The 20461-nt window shown below is 38.0% G+C and overlaps 1 protein-coding gene across 9 annotated transcripts in view; it reads left to right on the forward strand.

Annotated features, from left to right (window-relative positions):
- The window catches only part of HNRNPC (heterogeneous nuclear ribonucleoprotein C), a 47359-nt gene that overhangs the window by 14420 nt on the left and 12478 nt on the right, over window positions 1–20461 (forward strand). For 7 of the 9 annotated variants that reach the window (XM_060146358.1, XM_060146382.1, XM_060146383.1 and 4 more), the window contains 3 exons: window positions 11452–11729; window positions 14909–15023; window positions 15614–15661. In XM_060146358.1, coding sequence (XP_060002341.1) covers window positions 11489–11729; window positions 14909–15023; window positions 15614–15661 — 404 coding nt within the window. In that variant the 5' untranslated portion in view covers window positions 11452–11488. The remainder of the gene's footprint in view (window positions 1–11451; window positions 11730–14908; window positions 15024–15613; window positions 15662–20461) is intronic. The other 2 variants (XM_060146389.1, XM_060146386.1) reach the window with 1 other exon arrangement.

Consider the following 20461-nt stretch of genomic DNA (forward strand, 5'->3'; position numbering starts at 1 on the left):
TTACCAGTTCATACTGTCAGAAATAATGTATGGAAGTGATCATTTCAATTTAAAATGTTTTTACTTGTTTGGTAGGTAGAATGTTTGGTTTAATTTTTGTCTCCTTTATGGTGATACTGATTTTTTTTGCTAATCTCCATAGACCTTTAGAATTATTTGTTAATCATCTTTTGTGTCCTTCTGTCATTGTCCCATTTTTTGTTGGTATGTACCAATAATAGTAAATGATGTGGTAGTAGGAGCAGCTGCTGCAGCTATGCTTGCTGTGTGCCAGGCACTATGTTCATTGTTTTCTATACCTTACTTCACTTACACCTCATTCATACCTATCCTGTGAGACAGGTACTATCAACAGTACTCATTTTATGATAGAAGAATCTGGTGTTTGAAGGGGTTGGCTTTCCAGAGGGAAATGCACACCAGAAGTGGTTGAGTTTGAAATTGAAACAGGTCTGACTCCAAAGCCTCTGAGCTATTAACCATTAGGATGTGTTTATTTTTATATTTTTATATTCAGTATTAAGAACTTGAATTGTGGACAAATATGTATTGCATACATTTCATCAGTTTTTTGCTTTTTATTTATGGTATATTTTAGTACGGGGATTTTTTTGTATTATGTTATTTAGGAAGTTCTCATCTCAAGGTTAGTCATTACTTTAAACATAGTTTGGTCACGGTGGGTGTGGCATGACTGTGGGAACAGGTATCTTTGTATCTACCTTTTCAGTTAAAAAATTTTTTTTAAAAAATAGGTGTATCTAAACATTTACAATTTAAGTTATTAACTTGGGTCCTGTTCAGCAGTAAACCAGGGTGGAGCTTTTCAGTGTACAGACATATGCAGAAGGATTTCTCAGTTGAGATTGATCTTACTAATTATCACTGTTTCAAAACTAATATATAGCATGAAGAAAAATTTTCACTGTTGAAGGAAAATTGTGTTGCCCTTACTGAACTTTCTAAAAGGATGGGTGAGGCTGCTTACAGTATGTTGAACAAATCAGTGAAGGGTATATAATTGGGAGAGATTGTTAGTATTTTACACAACAAAATCAAAATTTGAAATTTTCTTCAGGCTGGAACCCCAGGGATTGTGAACTAGATACAAGAGGATTAAATAGTATCTGAAATGCAAAGCTGTGCACTTACCAGTGAATTCTGCATGTGTTGACAATGCCAAAGTTAGCAGACGTGATAGCATCTGCAATGTGTTCCACTCTTGCAAGAGCAACCAAACTTGGACTGCTGTGTTCAGAGGGACATTGACAGGTTAAGTTGTATTGGTTATAATGCACCATGTCTTATTTTTATGGAAGATAGGATAGGGAACAGTTTGCATAAGATGTTTTCAGTCAAATAAAAAATAATTCGAGGGGACTTCCCTGGTGGCACAGTGGTTAGGAATCTGCCTGCCAATGCATGGGACATGGGTTCGAGCACTGGTCTGGGAACATCCCACATGCCGCGGAGCAACTAAGCCCGTGAGCCACAACTACCGAGCCTGCGCTCTAGAGCCCACGAGCCACAACTACTGAGCCCGTGTGCCACAACTACTGAAGCCCCCATGCCTTGAAGCCCACGTGCCTAGAGCCCGTGCTCTGCAACAAGAGAAGCCACAGCAGTGAGAAGCCCGCGCACCACAATGAAGAGTAGCCCCTGCTCACAGCAACTAGAGAAAGCCCGCGCGCAGCACGCAGCCAAAAAAAAAAAAAAAAATTATTCGATTGCTAATGAATGGGCGTTAAAGAGAAGAGCTAAGGGAGGAAATTAGTTAAGAGCCAATTAAATTTTAGAATTGAGTGTCTTCAGGTTGTGAATTCGGTGACTTTAGTGGCAGTTCATGAAGTTTGGTAATTGGTGAGTAAGGAGGTTGCAAGGGAATTTTAACATCCTCTGAAGAATTTGGTGGCATTGAACTACATGATTTAGTTTTTTCATCATTGAGGTTCTGGGAATATTTTCTTAAAGACTTCATTCTTAAAATTTTCTGTTGCATTACTTATACTTTGATAGGAACAATCCTTTTTTATTATAAAATGCTTATTAAAGAAAACTTGGAAGGAAACATGGAGAGAAGGAAAATATTTACTTACAGCATTAGTGCTCAAAGATAACCACTTTCAGTATTTTGATGTTTTGATCCTTTCTCATATCTCATTAGCTACAGATGTACCTGTACCCCTGTATATGTGGTTTTTTCTTTAAGACTTATTTTTTTTTAAAGTGTGGACCATTTTTAAAGTCTTTATTGAATTTGTTACAACATTGCTTCTGTTTTATGTTTTGGTTTTTTGGCCACGAGGCACGTGGGATCTAGCTCCCTGACCTGGGATCGAACCTGCACCCTCTTAACCACTGGGACCGCCAGGGAAGTCCCTCCCTATATATGTTTTATATTTTTATAATATATTTTTACCAACATGGAATCATTATATCATTTCAGAACCTTTATATTGTAAACATTTTCCACTTAGTTTTCTCCAATTTTTTTGTTAAGTGGCTGGGGGTTTTTTGTTTGTTTTTTTTGTTTTTTGTCACAAGGATTTACAAAACTTAAAGATGGTCAAAGTTTCTTTTTCAGTTCCAGAATAGGATAACCTGAAATTTATTTAACATTGTCAGTTGCTTAATACAAATTTGTTGACCTACCCATTGCTTGGCACTTAGGTTTAATTAAGAATTTTCAAATGAACTTACAGAAACGTGTACTGGTTTTACTTAGTTATAGCAGTGGAAGTGCCAGTTTCTTCCTCCACTCCACCGGATGATCATCCTTATATTAGCAAATCTGACAGAAAAAATATTTTCTGGGAACTTGCTCAAGAGTGTGTGACATGGTATATATCATTTTAACATTTGCTATAATAGGGTCTTTTTAAAAAACTTGAACAGGTAATATGTACTTTTGTAAAATACACCGTCCTTGTGTTTCAGCCCTCCTGTTCTTGTTTCTGGTAGCAACTGTCTAAATTACCATGTTTGCTCTCTGTATGTTTTTTTCCCTCCTGAATGATATTAAAGTTACAAGTGTGATACTTCACATGGGAACTTCAATTTCATGGCTGTATCGCCTAAGAATAAAGATAATCTATACTATCAAAGCAATGAAAATAAACATTAGTTCAATATTATCTCGTATACAGTCCACATTAAAATTCTTGTTTTTACAAAAAAAGTCTCTTCCCCACAACGTTGCTTTCTTAATCTAGAAATGGCCTCCTGCTCTTTTTTTGGAGGAGTCCCAACCAGGTGTGTTGTATAGTGTCCACAATCTTGAAATTGCCTGATTGTTTCCCTGTTGTATAGGTTCAAGTCAAATATTTTACCAAGAATATTGCATAGGGGAATGTATGTTTCTTATTTTGTGGAATCAGGAAGCATATGATGTCAGATTACTTGGTTTAAGTGGTGACCCATGTTTCTATAGTAAAGGTACGTTTATTTCCTCTTTCAATCAGTGAGTAGTCTGTTGGATAGTACTTTGAAACCGTGTAAACCCTGTTTCCCTCCCACCAAGCTTTCACCCAGTGCTTTGGCATACATTGACCGTTGTCTGAATCAATTCTTATATTGATATAATCTACACCAATCTAACAGTTTAAGTGGTCTAAGTCTTTTTCAGTATGCTTTTCTTAAAACAGTTTTTCATGTTTATGGTTTATTATTTTATTCCTGCCCTTATTTTTTTCGGTTACTCATACTTTTTTGGGGACTGTTGAGTTTTTTTGTCTTATATAGGTTTTGACAGTTGCATATGTAATTTTTACATTTAGATTTTGATCTGTTAATGTTTTTGTGTATAGAATGAGATTGGTCCCCAATTTTTGTTTTTAGATGGCTGTGAGGCACCATTTATTAATTTATTTATTTTTCACTTATATTTATGATGTTTTTTTAATTTATTTTTTTATTGAAGTATAGTTGATTTAGTGTTATATTAGTTTCAGGTATACAGTTAAGTGATTTAGTTATACATATGTGTGTGTGTGTATATACACACACACACACTCAGGTACCATTTATTGAATTCTGCATTTCCGCCTAATTTTTATCTTGAATATTCTTAGTTTCAATGCTTAGACCATAGCAGTTAGCATAGTTTATCTAAAATGGCCAACTTTGGTGTTCTTGTGGCCTGAAAATACCACCATGTACTGTCTTTAGTAGCCTCTGTGTGATAGTCTTTACCTTGAGATCACGTCTATGTTTTGATGAATAATTATAGCTTTGGGGGTGGAGCAAATTATAGTCCCTTGGTATCTGAGGGGGATTGGTTCTAGGACCCTGACAGATACCAAAATCTGGGGATGCTCAAGTCCCTTATATAAAATGGTGTAATGTTGCATATAACCTATACACAATCTCTCATATACTTTAAATCATTTCTAGATTACTTACAATACTAAATACAATACTATAATTACCTATAATACCATGATGTAATGTAAATAGTTAGAAATACAATGTAAATGGTGTGCAGCAAATTCAAGTTTTGCGTTTTGGAACTTTCTAGAATTTTTTTCCCTTAAATATTTTTGATCCATGATTGGTTGGGATCTACAGATGCAGAATCTGCTGATACAGAGGGCCCACTGTACACTGGCCAACTTTTTTTTGTTGTTGTTGTTGGTACGCGGGCCTCTCACCGCTGCGGCCTCTCCCATTGCGGGGCACAGGCTCCGGACGCGCAGGCTCAGCGGCCATGGCTCACGGGCCCAGCCGCTCCGTGGCACGTGGGATCCTCCCGGACCGGGGCACGAACCCGCGTCCCCTGCAGCGGCAGGCGGACTCTCAACCACTGCGCCACCAGGGAAGCCCCTGCACTGGCCAACTTTTTGCAGACATATGGGCAGTTTATTGTTGCGCTCTGAAGAGGCCAGAGGGAAATAGTTGATGAATGCAGTAAAGACACATAGGAAGCAGAGAACAGGGTTGGTGTGGGGAAGGGAGTAACAGGAAAGTAGTGTGGAACAGGGACAAGGGTCCTTAAGGGGTAAAATAGGAGCTTAAGAGTGTTAAAGGAAAATAATTTAGACCAGGAGATGCTGCTCTAAGTAGGCAGAGGTATTTATAGTATCCAAAAGGTACTGAGAAATGCTTGATAAGAAATTGTGGAAAACTGTGAAATAGGAAGTCTTTGGACTTGATTGCCATCATCTTAAAAATTTGCCAACTCATTGCTGCCATCTGGTGACACTTTTCTCTTTAAAAGGTTTCAAAGAAAGATGGAAAATAGCGTATTAGGCATATGGCAGTTGCATCTAATTTAAATTGAATGTAGAGGCTATTTTAGGTTTTAAGGGATAGGGATAAAATTCTAAGGTGGGGTTTTGAATTTCCTAGTCCGAGGTAAGTTATTTCCCTTGTTCTCTAGTTAGTATATCTGACATTTGATAAGCTGTATTGATGCCATCTTTAAATTTCTTTTTTTCTGGTCCAACGGATAATGTGATATGAGTAAGTATAATGTGAGTAGCCTGTTGAATAGGGCAAATTGGTAGAGGACTGACTGAAAAGCTCAGTAGAAATATCTTGTGGCTGATTTACTTTCTGTTGTGTGTTTCCCCCCGCCTCCATCCTCCCTGGAAATATGCCTACATATGATACTGAACACAGTCTGAATGAGTGGCACTGCTTTGTCAAGTATTTATCGTCCATCCCCTTTCCACTAAAGTTGGAGTTCCAGTGCCCAGTACATAAAGACAAGGGAGTTGAAAGCTTGATTCCAATTATGAATTGATTCTTGCCCAGCTCCCAGCAAATTCCAGGACCTTCATAACCTACATTTCCGGACCATTTGAAACTTAACGTCTCATGATTGTCAGCACAATCTGCCTTTTCCACCTTGTCATATTTCTTCCCAGCAGAATTTACTTGCTCTTTAATGTGAACTTAAGAGAAATGGAGTAATTGTTATAAACATTTCCCAGATTTTACACTGGATTGACAATCCAAGCTAGGTTTGCCTCTTAAGAGGGCAGAGAGCACAGTAGCTCAGGTTCAGAATGAACAGTTGGAAATAGAATTGACAGGTTTGCTTGCATTCCAATTAGTTGTAAGATTTTGTGTTTTCTGTTTTAGGATATGACTGGGATGGTAGAAGTGGGAATAGAAATACATTTCTATAATTCTTGTCCTTCACGCTGCCACTAAAATCTCTTGTTGCTTTTATTGCTTCAACATGAAACATGGTCAAATGGACACACAGATCCTTTGGTGTAATAAAGCAATAAAAGTAACTCAACATTCCTGGTTTTGACTTTTACTCACCAGTCTTAGTGATCCTTTATGATAAAAATTGTGGAAGTAAGAACCTGGGATGACAACAAAAATATTATGCAAACACACATGTGCATGCATCCATGAGCTAGAGGTTTGAGTACTGCCACCCAATAGCCTCTAGGAAAATACTCAGTCTTTTTCTGTTGTCTGTGCTATGGTGGAATTCTGCTTTTCTGGTAACCAGATCCACTTGATCTCTGCTACTGAATTAAACAGGACGCAGAGTATCCAGGGGACCATAATCATTTCAAAAATCTTTCCCCCTTTGGTTTTACTCTTTGAAACCAATTTTAGGAAAGAAACTGATTCTGTATATTTTTTATTCTATGTACTTTTATTTACTTAGCTCTTCTGTAGTATTCAGTATTGAGTTTTTAAAAGAATGAATTTATCTTAATGATTTTGCTGAGAAAACTTTTGCAGGGTGTGACCAGAATACTCAGAAATTGCTGAGTGTTTATGATGTGCCAGAAACATCTGATTTTCAAAAAGTGGAAGAAGTTGTGATTTATAAACTCTGGATCCGTGAACTAGACATTCTTCACGGAGACAGTAGAATAGGTTGTTAAAGTTAAAACTAATTCATCTGAATTAACGTTACTTCATTATGTAACAGTGTTGTTAAGACTGTTAGTGTACATTAGTACATGGATGTTCTCAAAACATTTGAAAGTTTTTAAAAAATAAATGTTTAAAGAACCTGAATTGTTGTTACTAATGTGACAGGCCCTTTTTTATTTCTCTCAAATGCATTTCCTGATTAGGAGTTAGGTGCTTGACTTTTAAAATGTTTTCCTAAAAACAAAACAAAAAACTTACATGTTCATTGTAGAAAATTTGGTAATATAAAAAACTATGCAGGTGGTAACAGTTGATTAACCACAAGAGTACCCATGGAACAATATTTTTAAATACTTCTGCCCTGTGTTTCCTAAGCACACAATTATTATGTGGGTAGGTATATATGCCTCCTGTTAAGTATTGTACAATTATATATACTGCTTTCTAACGTAAACATTTTATCGTAATTTTTCGTGTCATTTAAAGTAATCTGTGAATTTTCTAAAGACTGCAATTGCTGGTAATTAGAATACTGAGTTTAAAATCTTTTACAAAAATGCATGTAGAATGTTGGCTTGGCCAAAAAGTTCATTCAGGTTTTTCCATACCATCGTATGAAAAAACGGAACGAACTTTTTGGCCAACCCAGTGCAACCTGCTACAGCTCTGTATAAAGTAAAAAGCAAAAACTGACCCCTTTCTCTGCAACTTGCTTTTACACTTAAAATCTGATATAGTTCTTTAAGACTATATACCCTCTGGGTCTGAGTTTTAACCCAGTCAGAACAGTTTCTCCCATTTCTTCCTTCACTGATACTATCTTTAAAAAGCTAGGAGGAATTGACCTGTCTTATGAGGGTGTGACTCCAAAGTGTAAACTTCTGTGACCCATGAGGCAGCTTCAGATACACTATTCCATTTCTGTTAAGTCTTTAAAAAGAAAAAGAAAAAAGCTTAATGAGTTACATAAAGCAAAAACCCTGCAGTTTCTACTTAAGTTGAGAAAAATACAACTTTGCCAGCAAGGTTTACACTTTAGAATGATTCTGTGACAGTCCAGAAGTAAATGGAATAAAATATTTAAGGAAATAAAATGTTATTCAGTGATTTTTATACCCAGTGAAACTGACAAATATAAAGGACACAGGCAAACTGTTACTAAGATGCAAGAACTGATAAACTATTTTCCAAGTTCTTTCTAAGTAATATATTAGAATCTTGAGGGACCATAATGCCTAGAGAGATCTGGTAGAATTTTAGCATTACTAACCACAAAAAGATAATGCCACCTATATATAATCTTACAGAAGTGTTACACATGAGTCTGATCAATCAAGCCTTTGGTCCCAGCCTCCAATTTCTGAAAATACAAAGGACAGAAGTATATGTGGAATTACACTGAGGGTATGAAATTCTGGAAAAAACTGCAGGACAAATGCCCGGGATTCTTCAACAGATAAATTTTAAGTTAAAGGGGGACTTATAAAAAGAGCCTTAAAAGACACATCATGGCTTCCCTGGTGGTGGCGCAGTGGTTGGAGAGTCCGCCTGCCGATGCAGGGGACACGGGTTCGTGCCCTGGTCCGGGAGGATCCCACATGCTGCGGAGTGGCTAGGCCCGTGAGCCATGGCGGCTGAGCCTGCGCGTCTGGAGCCTGTGCTCTGCAACAGGAGAGGCCACAACAGTGAGAGGCCCGTGTACCACACACACAAAAAAACACGCCAAACTTGTTTTAATGGGTAAGACTATACTATGCAGGGATATACATTTAGGTAATAGAACTACTTTAAAAGGAGGAAAGTGATTTTACTGTAAAGTTAGGAGTTTTAGGGAGACGAAAGGGATTGAGAAAGGAATGGTGCATATGGGGTTTCTGAGTTGGTATTGAGATTTTATAGAGACTTCAGCTGCTCTAGCACCTTCAGACCGTTAAGCTGCAGTACCTTGTACTCACCCACTATTGGAGCAGGCAAAATTCTCCCTGTTGGAACTGCTTTTCCTGACATTGATTCCCTTTTCCTTTCCAATAAATACTACCTGGGTGTTTTGGTATTCTTCAATTTCTGGGTCTTTTAGGCTCGCCGTTGCTTCTCTTTGCTTCTCCCACAGTGATAGATACCGTGTGTGTGTTAGCTGTTGGCTTGCCCTCAGCAGCGTGCATTTTGGAGTTTTGGTTGGGATGGATGCTTTGACACAAAGTTCTGTTGTAAATGCTGTCCATGCTTTACCCATGGTTGTTACTCTCTTTAAAACCCAGGGAGGGGGCTTCCCTGGTGGCGCAGTGGTTAAGAATCCGCCTGCCAATGCAGGGGACACAGGTTCAAGCCCTGGTCTGGGAAGATCCCACATGCCGCGGAGCAGCTAAGCCCATGCGCCACAACTACTGAGGCTGCGCTCTAGAGCCCACGTGCCGTAACTCCTGAAGCCCGTGTGCCTAGAGCCCGTGCTCCGCAACAAGAGAAGCCACTGCAGTGAGAAGCCCACACACCACAACGAAGAGTAGCCCCTGCTCGCCGCAGCTAGAGGAAGCCGCGCGCAGCAGTGAAGACCCAACGGAGCGAAGTATAAATAAAATTTTTTTTAAAAAGGGAGATTTTACGTGTAATTGCTATTGGTATATTTATTGTTTGTGAAAAACATTTGCTGAAAACTGGCTTAAGTCCCCACTTAGTAGCAAACCTTAAGAGCCAAGCAGAAGTATTTGAAACCAGTTAGGCCTTTTAGTAGGTTTCTGTTTTGAGTCCTCTTGGTGTTCTAAGACTTTCTGGTGCTCCCACTTAAGTTGAAAGGCTGTTGGTGATTCTCACTAGACACTGTGAGGTAAATTTTTACTGCTTAGTCAAAAAATTAACTGTTTATAAAGGTGTAATTTAGAAGGCAAAGTAAAGACAGGCTGTTTCTTGAATTTCAGAAAGGATAGGCGCTTTACAGCTTTAAAATCAGTATGCTTATGAAATAAATGACTAGGTATTTTAAGGGTCAGAATGGTGGTGGTCATGTATAAATATTATACTGTATTTTTTTTACATGTATGTATATATAAAACATTTTTACATAATCCACGAAAACTAGTTTGTTACGATTATCTTGAGGATTGGAAAGTTAAGAGATACTAGACACTGGTATCTTGTTTAATTTGTTGTCGGAACCTTTCAAAGGGATGAATGGGAAATAATCTTAAGAATGTTACACTAAATCTAAGGCGGATCCATCTTAAACTCTTTAACTTTGGTGTGGGAAGGAGCAGTAGACTGATACAAAAGCTAAAGAATGTCAAAACATCTGCACTTTAAAATGATATCATGAGTCTCCATGTAATTACAGGATTGTGCCTCTATAACATACATAAAGATCATTTTTGTTTTGAAACGGTCTGAGGAAAGTTGTATCCTCTTCCTTGGTTCTCCTGGTTCTTTTTTTTTTTTTAAATTTATTTAATTTATTTAATTTTGGCTGCGTTGGGTCTTTGTTGCTGCGCGTGGGCTTTCCCTAGTTGCGGCGAGCGGGGGGCTACTCTTTGTTGTGGTGCGTGGGCTTCTCATTGCGGTGGTTTCTCTTGCTGTGGAGCATGGACTCTAGGCGCACGGGCTTCAGTAGTCGCAACACGCAGGCTCAGTAGTTGTGGCTCACGGGCTCTAGAGTGCAGGCTCAGTAGTTGTGGCACATGGGCTTAGTTGCTCCATGGCATGTGGGATCTTCCCGGACCAGGGATCGAACCCATGTCCGCTGCATTGGTAGGCGGATTCTCAACCACTGCGCTACCAGGGAAGCCGATCTCCTGGTTCTTTTTTGATTCACGCAGTGTTCTACCTGGTAGTTTTATCATCATCACCATCCAGCATTATTAAATGTCCCAGCTATATTTTGTATTATATTTTCACATAAAAACTAAAGAATCATTACATTTTGTAAAAAAGATGGTATTGATAATCTATGGCATACTATAAATCAGTTGAAGTACCTGGAAATAGAGTATTTCCAGAGTGAATCAATTGGTTCTGTTTATTGCTTTTGTATAATAAAGTGAATTACACTTGAAGGGTAGTGTGTTAGGTCCACATTCATCTAGCTGAAGAAGGGTTTGCGGGCAGAATTTGGAGTTCTGTGTATCCGCGGGAATGAGTGAGACTGATTTTAGTAAAAACAGTGTGCAAGAAGGTGGAGTTATTGATGATAGATGGCAAGAAATAGTTAGGTTAGCATGACTGGGAAGGTGAAAAACAAAAAGTCAGTGGTAGAGAGCTTAGGGGGTTCTAATTTCCTTGAGGACTTTAAAACAGGGAGGTCACTTGGAATTAATAATGCCCAAGAAGATTGTGTTGCCAATAATCTGTGAAGAGGACTCCCCCCCCGCCACAAGGGATAATCTAGCAGGAATATACTACAGAAGAGGAGATTGAATTTCTATAAGGATTTATTCAGGGGGCTCTAGTCTCTGAATAGTAATATACTTGCTGCTATGAGATCCTTTTCAGTTGACTGAAAGTGGTTCAAAATAAGGTAGTAGGTAGTCACAGTGGTTCAAAATAAGAGTAGAACAGGTTTTTATCAAGGATTGTTTTGTTTTTAACATCTTTTCACCTGAATGCCGTTTTTTCTCTCAGTTTTTCAGCTTTGTGAAGCACCTTACCATCAAAGACAATGGCCAGCAATGTTACCAACAAGACGGATCCTCGCTCCATGAACTCCCGTGTATTCATTGGGAATCTCAATACTCTTGTGGTGAAGAAATCTGATGTGGAGGCAATCTTCTCGAAATATGGCAAAATCGTGGGTTGCTCTGTTCATAAGGGTTTTGCCTTCGTTCAGTATGTTAATGAGAGAAATGCCCGGGCTGCTGTGGCAGGAGAAGATGGCAGAATGATTGCTGGCCAGGTTTTAGGTAAGGTCTGGGTTGAATTAATTTTTCATTGATTATATTGATTATATCATTGATTATATAATTCAGATCTGAGAGTTTTTCTGTTCATGTCTTCTCTTTGTCTCCCTCTTCATAAACTTAACAGTCTGAGGTGTTCTGGATGTTATGACTGACATTAGCCTAATAAAAATGTTGGGTTTATAGGTTTCATAGGCTAAAGAGGATTATACTTATTAGGCCGTTTTGTGATAGTAGAGACTGGATATCTCTTAGTTGGCAGTCTTGAGTAAGGTAGGGGAGATAGGAGTGATATTTCATAAGGTACTATTGCTGCTTTAAATGGCTGTGTCTTACTGCACAGTCGACTGGGTGAAGACAGTATAGCTTAGTCATGTATTCTAGAGTTAGATTGCTGGGCTGTATGTTGGGGCCTCACAACTATGTGTTGGGCAGTCTGTCTAGTTTGGCTGAGCCTTTAATATTCTCATTTGTTAAAATGAAGGTAATAGGACCTCAGTTTATTATCTGTTCTTACCTGAGTAATAATACTTCGGGGTGTCAAGAGAAATTAGATAAATTGAGAGGATTAATTGAGATGTTTCACGAGAAGCTTCTAGTTCAGTATGTTACACTCAATAAAAGGTTGTTTTAGATATTGGTTTCTCCCAGTAGGGTTCTCTGTGATCTAGCATGTTCAAATTTTGAGAAATGAGATCTGATCTCTGTTGATAAACAGTTTATATTCTAAACTTTAGATCGCATTACATATGTTCAGTCCATTGCAAATCATTCTTTAGAGCTCAGGATATTTCGTCTTTGGCCAGTGGATCGATAACCTTCAAGTTGGTTTCTGTGTCCTTGAGACCTTACTCTTCTAATATTGCATTGCTTCCTTGCTTTCTGGTACTACAAGATACTCCATGTCATCTGTGTATTTCTTGATCTATCCTGGAGTTTGTCCCTTTTTCATAAGACTGTTGGCTCCTTTTAATGGGAGTTATTTAGAAACCTGTTATACCAGGAGTGTTTATCGTTACTGAATTTCAGTTGCATCTTGGGCAGAATAGGGGACACATTACTTTTTTTTTTTTTTTTGTGGTACGCGGGCCTCTCACTGTTGTGGCCTCTCCCGTTGCGGAGCACAGGCTCCGGACGCGCAGGCTCAGCAGCCATGGCTCACGGGCCCAGCCACTCTGCGGCATGTGGGATCTTCCCGGACTGGGGCACGAACCCGTGTCCCCTGCATTGGCAGGCGGACTCTCAACCACTGCGCCACCAGGGAAGCCCCACATTACTTTTTTAAGAAACAAAACGTATGCTTTTACGTGCGCCTTGTACCGCAGTTTCAAACAATCATAGGTGTTTTTACCAAAGTTAAGATTACTAAATGTTATTTTAGATTTGAGGTTCATTTTATTACTGTATATTCTATTTTGGATATTGACTTAGTACAGTATTCCTTTGATTGAACAACATGTGTTTGCACTGCGCAGATCCACTTATACGTGGAATTTTTTTTTTTTAATAAATATGTATTACAGTATTACAGGAATGTTGGTTGAATCCCCCAGTGCGGAACCATGGATAAGGAGGGCCAACTGTTAAGTTATATGCAGATTTTCAACTGTGCAGAGGGTCAGCGCCCCAACCCCTATGTTGTTCAAGAGTCAACTATACTATAGTTTAGAATCACATGAAATAATTATTCTATAAGGTTGTATAATCAACTGATATATAATTTAGTTCTGTTTCATTTTATTACATTTTTAAATTGATTTAAAAATTCTGTATTTAGTTTTGTAAAATCTTAAGATTCCAAAGTCAAAACTGTAAAAAGCAAGGTTGTTAATAAACATTACATATTAAAAATTAGAAATGTTTAGTGAGCGAAGAACTCTGAAGATTATTCATAAATGTAATGGTGTTTAGCAAATAGACAGTGTACTTAAACGTCTGTTTTTCAATTAGTCATTTAAACTGAGTTTTGGAGAGCTGGCTAGCTTTTGGCTAATTGTTTTTTGACAAATGGTCTCTTCTGTTAAAATAGGAGGGAGAACATGAACTCTTTCATAAATAGTGGGTGGCATGGCAAGCAGCTGGGTACTCTGGCATAGGTATTTTAAAAATTATGCTGTATATGGAAACTACGATTTTTTTTTTTTGCGTGTTTCCCTTTTCTTGGACTGTGTGTATGCATGCATGTAAAGGTTGTTTACTTAAGCATCTCGCTGTTTGCACGGTATTTCTCTATTTTTTTTAGTAGTTTCTCCAAATAGAGTTTCGTTTGTTTTTTCTTTATAAATTTATTTATTTATTTATAGTTTTGGCTGCATTGGGTCTTTGTGGCTGTGCACGGGCTTTTCTCTAGTTGCGGCAAGCAGGGGCTACTCCTCATCGTGGAGCGTGGGCTTCTCGTTGTGTGGCTTCTCTTGTTGTAGAGCACGGGCTCTAGGCGCGCAGGCTTCAGTAGTTGTGGCGTGCGGGCTTTAGATCACAGGCTCAGTAGTTGTGGCGCACGGGCTTAGTTGCTCCGCGGCATGTAGGATCTTCCCGGACCAGGGCTTCAACCCGTCTGTGTCGCCTGCATTGGCAGGCGGATTCTTAACCACTGCTCTACCAGGGCAGCCTTGCACAGTATTTCTTAAGTATTTTATATGCAACTTTTCAGGTTATCCTGTTTGTAAGGAGAATTAAAAATTCCTCTTTGGGGATAATTTTGAGGGTGCCGTACTTCAACCATATTAATTCATGTATTGCTATATATTTATATCTCTGAGGTCATTCCTAATATTTGTGCTTATTTTAAATACACAGAATCATTTCTGGAAAGGCAACTGTTGGTCACTGATACTTTTCTTCTTTGATAGTAACTGAGTGAGCACTCTCTGAACGGTGAGAGTTTCTCATTGAAGTGTGCGAGCTGAGGGTAGAAGGTACCAGAGACAAACTTAATGTGTTTTGCATAATGAATGCTTTGTTGGTACAGAACAGAGGACAAAGAAATGGAAGATTAAGTCCAAACCTTGTGAAAAATTCTTGAGCCTATTTTATATGACAAGGAATGGTGAGGTATATCTTTTGACCTTTGTTGATATGTATGGCCATGTACACTTTAAAAAGCTGCAGTTTGAGGACCACCCCACCCCACCCTACCCCCTCAACGGAGGTGTCATTAAAGCTTTTGTTTTTGTTTTTTTCAGATATTAATCTGGCTGCAGAGCCAAAAGTGAACCGAGGAAAAGCAGGTGTGAAACGATCTGCAGCGGAGATGTACGGGTCAGTACCAGAACACCCTTCTCCGTCCCCTCTACTCAGGTCCGGAACTTTATTATTTATAACTGCATTGTGTCCATCAGTGGGCATCTTCTCTATCTGTTTTCTGGATGTGGGGAGGGTTAACTGTAGTATGTTTTATATGTGCGAAAGTAATGCTTTATTAATTTTGTGTTAATATACCTCCTTTTACCCCATTTCCCAGAGAATTATTAGAATTCCCTGAGGTTTTTACTATTAAAGAGTAGTTTGGTATTTAAAGCATAAATTACAGTCCTTCAGGAGGAGTTATTTAGCTTCTAAGAAGCTGGGGAGGGAGAGAGGGAAGGAGGATGACATAAAAATGTTTAATTTACTATTGTATTTTTCCATGTTCTTATTTTAGCTGTTAATGTTGTGTGTTGACATTTTAGCAATCTTACACCTAAATTTGCAGTTTGGCCACTGAATGGCCAGTGACCTAAGGTGATTGGAATTTAGAGATCTGTTGTGTTATGATTGGATGTTAGTTCATGCTAATCTATTGATCTATTTGTTGGGTTGGTTTAGCGTGGGTTTTTTTTTTTCCCATCGGCTGTTGTGAATTTACATCAACAGTTCCAAATTAATCCTCTTTGGTATTTATTTTTCAGCTCCTCTTTTGACTTGGACTATGACTTTCAACGGGATTATTATGACAGGTATGTTTAAAATGTTTTGTCTATTCCAGAAAGAAGTTGTCTAGTGAGAACCATTTTATTTTTCTATTGCGTAGTAATGTTCCATTTTGTAGTAATGAATAACAGACATGTTTTCAAATAAAACCCCCTCTTTCTGCCAGAACATAATGAAAAAATACCTTCCCCAAAATTGTCAGAGGTAGACTAGCTAAGGTGACGTTTCTGTTGATTTCAAAGAATCAGTTTATATATATTGTCAGAGAAAATGTTTTAATTTGTTTGCCACATAAAAGTAAGGACTGACTTGCCTTGAAATGGGACTAAATTAGCAGTATCATGTTCTCTTCATTATTTCCCTATTGCATAGTGGCCCCTTGGTTTTGCATTGTAAGGGATTGCAGCAAAACTGTAAAAAATGATTCCTAACCTTAAAAATCCAAGTCTCCTTTGAGCAAACCAACCAATATGAAATAGGATGCAATAAGCATATATAATGAATTAACAATACAGATTGCTTTAGAAGTTAATGTTGAAGTGTTTGTATTGTAGATTGGGGGTGATACAGTTCTAAAAGGCAGGGAGGTTGGAACAATGATTATGATTTCTTGTGCCTACAGAATAGCATTCGTATTTGAAAAAGTCATGAGAAAATTGGTAGATGTGTGGATAGGGATAAGTTATGTATGACTTTGAGTGTATAGAAAATTTTAACAGTGTACACTTCTACCTTCATGAGAATTGTCCTCTAAAGTTTTACTTTTAGTTGTCTTGGTGAGGCAGTGAAACTTTGACCATCCCTTTATCATCCTACTCTAAATAAGTTTGGGAAAAGCTCTTTTAAGTGAGGAATTTCAAAATTGAGTAAAAGAGTTAGAGACAGCAGAGAAGAGTGAAATCATTTAGATGTTTGCAGAAATATCTTCAAATTTCTTACCACTGCTATTTGGTCGTAAAAATTGGTGACATGGGGGCTTTCCTGGTGGCACAGTGGTTGAGAGTCCGCCTGCCGATGCAGGGGACACGGGTTCGTGCCCCGGTCCGGGAAGATCCCACATGCTGCGGAGCGGCTGGGCCTGTGAGCCATGGCCGCTGAGCCTGCGCGTCCGGAGCCTGTGCTCCGCAACGGGAGAGGCCACAGCAGTGAGAGGCCCGCGTACCGCAGCAAAAAAAAAAAAGTGACACTACCACTGTTGGCCTCACTTTTTAGTTTTTCAAGAGGCAAGAGAGACATTTAGTTATTCTCTGTATTGCTTGATATTATGGAGTGTCAGTGAAAAGGAATGTCTTTGATCTTCCATTCTAATCTCAACCAGTAGAAAAAGAATTCTGATGAGTGATGGAGTAACCAAATAGTACCTGGAAAAGAGCTCATTTAAATATATACTGAGGTCTGTTGGGGAAACGAACATTTTAAGAATGGAAAAACTTCTCAGGAAAATGGTATAGTTTTCTCTCAGAAGTCATCCTGAAGATACTTTATTCACAAGATTAAGACATCCTGAATCAGCTGTTAGATTCTTAAGAAGATAGGAAATTGGCTGTGAGATGTGCTGAAAGCTCTGCTTCCTGTTATGTAAATGGAGGTTAAATCTGTCTACTTAGTCACTTTAGTCCTTAGTCATACCCTGAAGAACATGAAATTCACATGAATATTTCAAGACATAAATTTGACATTTCTACTACCTATTGTTATGTTAGGGAGGCAGCTGATACAGAGCAGAGAAAAGAATAATTGAGGAATCCAAAGACTTAATCACTTAGTGGAAAAGGTTATGACCAGAGTAATATATGTCATCTCAGTTTTCTTATCCCTAAAATGGAGATAATAATGCCTACTAACAGAGTTGTTATGAAGACTACAGGCAACGTGGAAGATAGATTGCATTATAAAATAACCCTCAAATATTATCATGCTTTTAATCAGTCAAGAATTCCCAATCTTTTTAGCGCATGAATATTCCTGTAATATCAAAATGAAGGGAATCATGGACACCCCACCATTCCTCTCCACAAAAACTAACATCTCTAGCATAATTAGAGTTCTTTATGTGACAGAAGTCTTCATAGTGAAATGAAGACTGATTGGTGTTTGTTTTCTAGACATGCTGTTTAGTAGTTACTTCAACTTTTTTGTTTACTCTGTGTTATGGAACTTTTTAATTCAAATATACATATATAAGAAAGTAGTATATCAGTAAAATATAAAGACTGCTTTTATAAATATAATGACAATACCATTTATAATTAAAATAGTTAAAATAATCTCATCAGTGTTCCACAGACTGGAAATTTTTTTAGACCACAGATTTTGCAGGTTGTATTTTGTGTTGTTTAGCATGTTCCTCTGCCACCTGTATTCCCTGTGAACTAGTGGGGTAGATTTGGAGGCTAGTTGAGATTCAAGTACTATTTTCTTCTTTTCTTTTCTCTTTTTTGACATGGGAGAGGTGGGAGAGGAGACCAGAATATTTCATGAAGGTATTACGCACTTTAATCATCATTAGCCTGACTTTTGTTAGAAGCTTTAAGAATGAAGGCATTGGGTGTTTCTTAAGGAGATATATATATTTTAGATATCAGGAAGTAAGTGATAAATGATGTTTTGTTAGGAGAATTAGAGTGATTTGTATTTTTGCTTGGGTATTTGTGGGTATTGGTGATCAAATCCCAAAGATTATAAATACTCTATCTTTAAAACTGGAGGATAGGGCTTCCCTGGTGGCGCAGTGGTTGAGAGTCCGCCTGCCGATGCAGGGGACACGGGTTCGTGCCCCTGTCTGGGAAGATCCCACATGCCACGGAGCGGCTGGGCCCGTGAGCCATGGCCACTGAGCCTGCGCATCTGGAGCCTGTGCACTGCAACGGGAGAGGCCACGGCAGTGAGAGGCTTACGTACTGCAAAAAAAACTGGAGGATAATCAAATATTAAAATTTAACTGAGTCGCTTATATTTTAGTATGCTGTCTTCTGAGGAGACAGCAGATTGGATTCTGTAGTCTTAACGCAAATTATCTTTTTCATAAATTATGTAAATTAGGCCTTTTTATTTGTTCTTAAGGCCATTCCTGATGTAATAGATGTTGGAAGTTCTTAAATGAGTTTAACATAAATTGTGCCAGCATACGTAAAACTACCATTTTAGATAGAGTTGTTAATGTCACTCAGATACATTGTCAGCTCTTTCAAATATGCTATAAACTGTCATGCATAGTTTATAATTACTCAGAGATCTGTTAACATTTTTTTTCTGGTAGGAGTACAAGGCTCAAAGTTGGGTGAATATTCATGGGGGTCTGTGTATAAAACTAGGAGAGTTGCATCAGTTACCCTTGATTACAAAACATATTGTTCATTGATGTTGAAAGTCTGATAAGTCCTGTAAGCTGACAAAGATCCAGTTCGAGTTGTGTCCTGTTGAATCTTCTTGTTGCTTCTAGGGAAATTGTTGCTGGAATAGTTCCTGTCAGAGGACTTCTTGTGTGAAGCAGTTCCTTTGAGTGTTTTTTCTTTCAAATGCTTAAATTAATTTCTCTTTATTTAAATTCTCTTTCCACATTGATATTTAGTCATTTATTTTTGAAATTACTGATCATTAGAAGGCACATTGTGCTGTTGTACCGAAAGTGTTGTAATAAAAATAATTGGCACATTGTTGGAGATATCTAACAGGCATTAAAGCTGTAGTTTTTGGTATAGCACAGGGAACTCTACTTGATACGCTGTAATGACCTATATGGGAAAAGAGTCTAAAAAAGAATGGAGATATATATATGTATAACTGATACACTTTGCTGTACAGCAGAAAGTAACACAACATTGTAAATCAACTCTTTTCCAATAAAAAAAATTTTTTAAAGCTATAGTTTTTGAGGAATCTTATCTTTCACGCAAGAGGATTGGAATATACTAAAAGTAGATCTGAAAGTTCTTCAGTAGGCTAACATGTATGAAATTGTTTGTCACAGCTAACCTGGCAATATTCTTATCAAGCTTGATTTATAAGTGTTTGATTTGTGCCACAAATATTTACAGTGTTTTCTTGAGTGTAAAAACATATCCATTTTTAGGAAAAGCTTTCAGATGTACTTTCTGTAATCAGTTGTAGTCCCGCTTTTCTTTCCTTTATAAGGTCACCCAGGGAAAATGTTTTGGAATTAGAGTGGTGATGATAGCAGAAATTTGTGAGAATACTAACAGTCACTGAGTTGTACATATTCAAAGGGTTTATTTTGTGGTTTGGTATGCGAATTGTGTCTCAATTTGAATAAAAGAAATATCAGTTACGGACAGTGGAGTAATTCTTTCTCAGTCATTCTTCTATAAAGAACTTGGGAGCACTTAGTCAGATTTGATAATAGGCTATAGTATGATAGCTGAGACATGTTAAACACCTGGTAAGCAAAAGATCTGGTTCAAAAGGACCATGGTTTTAGTTCAGTGGTCTTTGAGGACTTTATAATACATAACTTGTCATAAGTTGCATATGGATAATAATGTCAACAATGTATAAGTGACTGAACTGTGAAGTTGTTCCACTAGAGATTTTTCAGAGTGCTGCTATTACTCTACATACAAATATATTAAGTAAATATTGCTAGTACACCATGAATAGAGGAATGAAGTAAATCTACAAGCAGATCAAATGTGGTACATGTATGATATGTACTATATTATACAGTGAAGAAAGTGCTATGAAATTAATAGGGGCTGCTGTGTGTCCTGCTTTGTACAGGATTGTCTCATAGAAAGATGAATTGTGTTGCCCTTTGGGGAGCTATAAGCTCCCCTGTTAAATTTTAAAGAGCTCCAGGTAGTTTCACA

Source organism: Lagenorhynchus albirostris, chromosome 1 (assembly GCF_949774975.1).
Source record: "Lagenorhynchus albirostris chromosome 1, mLagAlb1.1, whole genome shotgun sequence".
NCBI lineage: Eukaryota > Metazoa > Chordata > Mammalia > Artiodactyla > Delphinidae > Lagenorhynchus > Lagenorhynchus albirostris.